We start from the raw sequence: 7,159 nt of genomic DNA, 5'->3' as shown, positions 1-7,159 counted from the left end.
TCTAATTGTTTTCCATCTTTGCGTCGCTCAGCTCAAGATTCAAATTCCTAGGAGAATCTAATTGACTTGGCTTAGAACCTGTGCCCACCTTTTGACCAGAGGAATGCAGGGAATATCGACTGGCAGTCCCCAAATGCTGCATACAGTGGGGGTGGGGAGTCTTCCAAAAGGGATGACATAGCTGGCACTTGATATGTCCAGCAAAGGAGCAGTAAATCCTGGGCTTTATGTGGTCCATCTATTGAATTCTTAATTTCAGTTATTGTACTTTCAATTCTAGAATTTTCATTTGATTCTTTTTTATAGATTCTAGCATTCTGGTGAAAGTGATCATGTTGTCCCTTATTTTCTTGAATGTTTGTAGTCTATGTCATATAACTGCAATAACTGGGTCACTATGAGTCTGTTTCTTTTTTTGTTAATTTTTTAAATGTTTATTCATTATTGAGAGATAGAGACAGAGCATGAGCAGAGGAGGGGCAGAGAGAGGGGGAGACACAAAATCTGAAGCAGGCTCCAGGCTCTGAGCTGTCAGCACAGAGCCCAATGTGGGGCTCGAACCCAGAAACCGTAAGATCACGACCTGAGCTGAAGTCGGACGCCCAACCGACTGAGCCACCCAGGCACCCCACTATGAGTCTGTTTCTATTGTTTTGTTTTTTTTTCTTCTTGGACTTGTTTCTTGGCACATCAGTTATTTTTTTATTGACCACCAGACTTTGTGTCTGAAAAGGCATATAGGCTCTAGATGACCTTATATCCCTTCAGAGAGGATTCACCCTGTTTTCCCCAAGGCAGCAGAAGCACAAGTTACCTTAATCCAATCAACCACTGCGGTGACTTGAGGCTGATTTATAGCATTTGCTAGACTCATCATATCCTCAGTTGACCTGATTTCTAGGATATAGCTCTCTAAGAGGTCCCAAACGAGAGCCAGGAGGTAGATGTTTCCTAAGGATTTTCCTCCTTGGGAAGTTCTGAACTCCAATTTTTGTCTCTTCAGCTCTGTGAAACTTCCAAACACTCCTCTCTACTTTTGACCACTCTCCTTGACTTCTAATTTGTTACTCTGTGCAACTTAATCAGCAATTTCCCGGAGGGGAAAACCTGTGCTGAGTGTCAGGTTCACTTTTCTGTGCTTCTCCACTCTCTAGATCTTGGACATTCAAATTCTAGCTGGCCTTGCAGACTTTAAACTCCATTTTTTGTCCCCTGGGTTCTGTGGTATTACCTAAAGCCCTGGTGGCTTCTCTGCCTCTTGAGAGACACTTTCTACTCAGTGTCTGGTCCAAGAATTGGCAGTTATTCTAAGGGAAAAAAGCAACATGCAAGAAGTTGGTCTTACTTTGATGAGTTTCCCTTCTTTCTGGGATCTCACCTCTGAAGTCCTAGCTCTCTGATGCCTTCAGAAAAGAAAATTCTTTTTCATATTTTACCTGATTTTTCTAGTTGTTCTCAGAACAGCATTCGTTGGTTATAAGTTACTCCATCTTTAAAAAATTATTTTTATGTTTATTTTATTTTTGAGATGAAAGAGACAGAGCGTGATCAGGGGAGGGGAAGAGAGAGAGGGAGACACAGAATCTGAAGCAGGCTCCAGGCTCCGAGCTGTCAGCACAGAGCCCAACGCGGGGCTCGAACCCATGAACTATGAGATCATGACTTGAGCCAAAGTCTGCACTCAACTGACTAAGCCACCCAGATGCCCCCTTTTTAAAAAAATTTTTTCATCTACTTTCAAAAATATTTTATTTTTAAAATTAATCTTTATACCCGCGGGGCTTGAACTTACAACCGCAAGATCCAGAGTCACATGCTCTACTGACTGAGCCAGCAGGTTGCCACCAAGTTACTCCATCTTGAAGCAGAAATCCCTTGAGTGCTACAATATATTTTTTAATTGAAGTATAGGTGACATACAATATTATATTAGTTTCAGGTGTACAGCATAGATGATTCTATATATTATGAGTGTTTACCACGATAAGTGTAGTTACCGTCACCATACAAAGTTATTATAATATCATTGACTATATTCCTTATGTTGTACTTTTCATTCTTGTTATTTATTTTATAACTGGAAGTTAGTTCCCTTCACCTGTTTTGCTCATCTTCCCACCCTCCTCCACTCTGGCAACCACCAGTTTGATCCCTGTATTCATGAGTCTATTTCTGTTTTCGTTTGTTCATTTGTTTTCTTTTCTAGATTCCACATATCAGTGACATCATACGGTATTTGTTTTTTTTTTCTGTCTGACTTATTTCACTTAGCATAATACCCTCTGGATCCAACCATGTTGTTGTGAATGGCAAGATTTCATTCTTTTTATGGTTTATATTCCATTGTATACATATAATACTGTAATAAGTATTGGGCCTCCAAGAATTTTCTTGTATATTTCTCTCATTTATGAGGTCCTTAACTGGATAGGAAACCAGATATTTGCAATACCTTAGATATATAATTTTTAGTTATGATGATGACAGTATGACACTGTGTGTATCAGAATTAAGTGCAGGAAACAGAAACCACTCTAAGAAATTTAAAAAGTGAGGGGCCCCTGGGGGGCTCAGTCAGTTGAGCGTCTGCTTTGGGCTCAGGTGATGATCTCATGGTTTGTGAGTTCAAGCCCCGCGTCTGGCTGTGTGCTGAAAGCTCGGAGCCTGGACCTGCTTCGGATTCTGTGTCTCCCTCTTTCTGCCCCTCCCCCGATTCACACTCTCTCTCAAAAGTAAACAAACATTGAAAAAATTTAAAAAAAGAAATTTAAGAAGTGATGCCCCTTACCTCTTTTTTTTTCAAAATGGAATTATACAACTTGTTTCATTAAATATATCATGTATTATGGCATACTTTCAGGGCAATACATATGCAGCCTTATTCTTCAGTTTGATCTATAATATTCCATAGTGTGGATGTCTTGTAATAAATTTAACCATTCCCTTATTGATGGACACTCATGTTGTCTCCAGGGTTTTTGCCACTAAAATTAACACTACAGTAAATGTCATTATACCTCTGTGACAGTGAGTCCTGGTACTTTTATTTCTGTGCAGTGGAAGTTTCTAAGTGAGATTGCTGGGTCACACACACACACACACACACATCTTTAGCAGGCTCCACACTCAGGACAGAGCCTGACTCGGAGCTCGATCCCACTACCCTGGGATCATGACCTGAGCTGAAATCAAGAGTTGGACGTTCAACTGATTGAGCCACCCAGGTGCCTCAATATTTTTATATTTATTTATTTATTTATTTATTTATTTATTTATTTATTTAAAATAATATTTTCTTTTTAATTGACTACTTAATTCACACCGTTTCTTCTCTTGGCTGCTACTTTGGTAACAATTAGGTCCCCACCTCTCAAGAACATTGCACTGAACAGGCTGACACAGAGCCAGTGTGAACACAGGCCCCAAACCAGGGCTTGTGGAAGAACAACAACAGCAAAACCAGCCTTTCTCTTCATTTAGAAAGGAACTGTGAATCAGAGGGTCCAAAGTTCCAATTTCCAAGCATGGAAAACCTGGAGCTCAAAGTGAAAATGGAAACCAAAATGCATCAGAAATGAAATATAGTACTCCTCACATACTCAAGGTCAAGATGGTTCATGAGAAATAAGTGATCATGTGGCCTTGTATTGGGAATGGCCCCACTCCAGCATTTTTAAAGGAAGATGGTTTTGTTTCGTTTCCCACAGGGGTATAAAATCTACAAGGGCATATAATCAATCAGAATAAATCAGCTCACTCACAAGACACTCCCAGATAATGATTTTTAGTTGCTGAGCATAGTCAGTACATTATTTCAAAGAGGAAAAATTCAGGATAATCTGAGAATTCAAAAGTGACAGCTACATTTGCTGATAGGTTTATGTGAGGCACACATACATTTTTTCCAGTGTATATGTCAAAGGACCAAGACCCCCGATCATCAAAATAAGTTATTTTGTACATTATAGTGCACAGAACAACAGAGGGAAAGACACGTTCTTGGAGAATGACCAAAAGGCATCTTACAAAAGGTTCATATCACTCTAAAGGAGAAGGACTGGAGCCCAGTGCCTTATGGCCTTCATTAGCTTGACCTCTCCTCTTCTTTGGTTGCAGTGGCTTCAGTAGGAGCTGTCTCTTCTAAACGTTCTGCTGGCTTCTCCTCCTCCTCCTCCTCCTCCTCCTCGTCCTCATCCTCCTGGGGATACAGGTCCGGGTATTTCTGCATGCATTCTTGCATGGCCAGGAACTGGTCTACACAGTCTGACCCCTTGACATCCTCTGTGCTATGGTGGAAGCAGGAAAAGGCCGACTTGAACTGTTCCCCACAGGGGCCACTGGCCATTCCCCCAAGGCACCGGCAGTTCCAGTTAATGTCTCCATTTGGCAGGATCAATCCATGCTCCTCGTACGGATCGTTGGGGTCATCAGCCACCAGCTCTGCATTGCTTGGAGTTTCATGGTCTTCTTTGGTCACAAATATGATTCGATCCTTCCCTTCCTGCCGGCAATAGGCCATGGCTGCAGCGTCGGCACTCAGACCTGGCGGCGAGAGCGGTGGCGGCGGCCCAGGCGGTGGCAGGCTCCTGCTGTGACCTCTCCCCCAGGCTGGGCGGGAGGCTCCGAGGCCTACACGGACCCGCCCCTCGAGGTCTGCCCCGCCCCGCGCCTGCCTGCTCGCCCTCCCAGCCCCAAACCCTGTTCCCCCTCCGCCTCAATATTTTTAAACTGTAACAGACAGAATTAGATTATGTTCCAAAAAGTTTATAACAATTTATGGGAAGAGATTTAAAACAGAGAATTTAAGTCTTACCAAATTGCTGGAAGTTCTAAAAGAGCAGGGTATAGGCTAGATTTAAAAGAACAGGTCCAGTAAAATACAGAACTGAAAACCCAAGGGAGCTACTACCTTGGATGTCACCCCTAGAGCTCTGCCAAGAGTCAAGAACCTGCCATTGTCGCCTCTGTACCGGCTGCAGCCACCTCTAAATACTCAGGGAGATAGATGAACAGCATCTGTCGCCGCGATCCAGCAATTATAAACCAGATCAAGAAACTGCTGTTGCTGCCTTTGCTATGGGTAACCCCTCATTTTTTTTTTTTTTTGATGCCCAGGAAGCTGGAAGAGAAACACTGCAGAAAAACCTCATGTATACAAACAGGACTGTTCTTTCTAGCTTGTGAGCTCACTTCCTTCCACCTGCCAGACATCACTTAAGTGCATCTACTTGGTGATCTCGAATTTAAATGCAAAACCCGAGCTCCATGAGATTGAGAAGTGGGATGGAAGTGGAATAAACCTATCCATAGTATTAGCACAGTCTGTGATTATTATGTAGTTTTACTGACTACCCGCTTTTGCATAAGGCTGGATAAGACACTAAGTTCCGGTATTCACTGCCTACCAGTGGACTTTAGAAGTGAGGGAAAAGACAAAGAGGCAATTCACAAGACAGGAAATGCATATGACTTACAAAATTAGTGGAGAAGAATTTTTAAACAACTCATCGGTGATTCAAAATCAGTAGTAAAATCAGGTATCTCCTTTTTGGCTTATAAAATTAATTAATATAAGTTAGACACAACTTAAAACTAGTGACAGAGTAATAAAATGGACACTTTTATTTACTGTTGGAGACAGCATAAAGCTGTCCAAATATTTTGGAAAATAAAGAGACCATATATGTCAAAAGTCATTACTGATATTCATATACTGTGTCCCAGTAATTCCAGTTTGGGGAAACTATCCTAAGGTAATATTCCTAATATACTGAAAGGAGGTTTGCATTCAAAAATATTTATTGTAGCATCATTTATAATGGGGAAAGTTGGAAACAACCTAAATATATATAATAATAAGGGAATAGTTAAGTAAATTTTGGAACAGATACAAAATTAAATGTTTTGCAGCCATAAAATAATGCATAAGTGAAATGATCATGTTACCAGAGACTTTTCTTCTCTTTAAGTTAATTTATTTATTTTTGAGAGAGAGAGAGAGGGAGAGAGAGCACATGTGGGGGAGGGGCAGAAAGAGAGAGGGAGACACAGAATCCAAAGCAGCCTCCAAGCTCTGAACTGTCAGAGCCCGATGCGAGGCTTGAACCCATGAACCATGAGATCATAACATGAGCTGAAGTCAGATGCTTAACTGACGAAGCTGCCCAGGTGCTCCCAGAGACATTTATTTTAATCCACTGATCAATATGGGCACAATGCCTAAGTCATATGAACTTTTCAAGGACCTACAAAGGTAGCTGAAGTTTGACGAAAATTGCTGGCTTGAAAACATAAAGATAACTGCAAAATTAAAGTCAACAAATGTTCTGGGGCGCCTGGGTGGCTCAGTCGGTTGGGCGTCCGACTTTGGCTCAGGTCACAATCTCAGGTCCGTGAGTTTGAGCCCCGCATCAGGCTCTGGGTTGACGGCTCGGAGCCTGGAGCCTGTTTCCGATTCTGTGTCTCCCTCTCTCTCTGCCCCTCCCCCGTTCATGCTCTGTCTCTTTCTCTCTGTCTCAAAAATAAATAAACGTTAAAAAAAAAAAGTCAACAAATGTTCAAGTAAATGTCGAAAAATGTAACATTTTTATAAATTATTACGTTTTATATCTAGAAAAACTACATATTCTTTATCCATTCATCAGTCGATGGAAATTTGGGCTCTTTCAATAATGTGGCTATTGTTCATAATGCTGCTATAAACACCAGGGTGCATGTATCCCTTTGAATCAGTATTTTTAGATCTTTTGGGTGAGTACCTAGTAGTGCAATTGCTGGATCTCAGGGTAGGCCTGTTTTTAATTTTTTGAGGAACTTCTACACCGTCAAAAACAAAATTTTAAATTTACTTCAAATTTTTAGCAAAAGTTGTATTTAATGTAGGATATGGGTACACCTTAAAGTATATATGGTAAGATGCAGGGTGACATCTCCAAAAGCAAGGGTGCTTAGGGTTTAGCATGGTCTTAAAATATCTTGCATGTTTTGAGCACCTACTATGTGCCAGAGAGGGAGAGAGCGAATTCTTTTTTTTTTTTTTCAACGTTTATTTATTTTTGGGACAGAGAGAGACAGAGCATGAACGGGGGAGGGGCAGAGAGAGAGGGAGACACAGAATCGGAAACAGGCTCCAAGCTCCGAGCCATCAGCCCAGAGCCTG

General features: G+C 41.4%; 1 protein-coding gene across 1 annotated transcript; it reads right to left on the bottom strand.

The window, feature by feature from the left end:
• Positions 1 to 3,768: 3,768 nt before the first annotated feature.
• LOC122477970 (mitochondrial intermembrane space import and assembly protein 40-like) lies at positions 3,769 to 4,569 on the bottom strand. The gene has a single exon (XM_043571533.1). It carries the CDS (start codon positions 4,517 to 4,519, stop codon positions 4,085 to 4,087), a length of 435 nt encoding a protein of 144 aa, XP_043427468.1. The 5' UTR covers positions 4,520 to 4,569; the 3' UTR covers positions 3,769 to 4,084.
• Positions 4,570 to 7,159: the final 2,590 nt, after the last annotated feature.

This window comes from Prionailurus bengalensis, chromosome X (genome assembly GCF_016509475.1).
Source record: "Prionailurus bengalensis isolate Pbe53 chromosome X, Fcat_Pben_1.1_paternal_pri, whole genome shotgun sequence".
NCBI lineage: Eukaryota > Metazoa > Chordata > Mammalia > Carnivora > Felidae > Prionailurus > Prionailurus bengalensis.
This window is presented reverse-complemented; position numbering and strand designations above follow the sequence as displayed.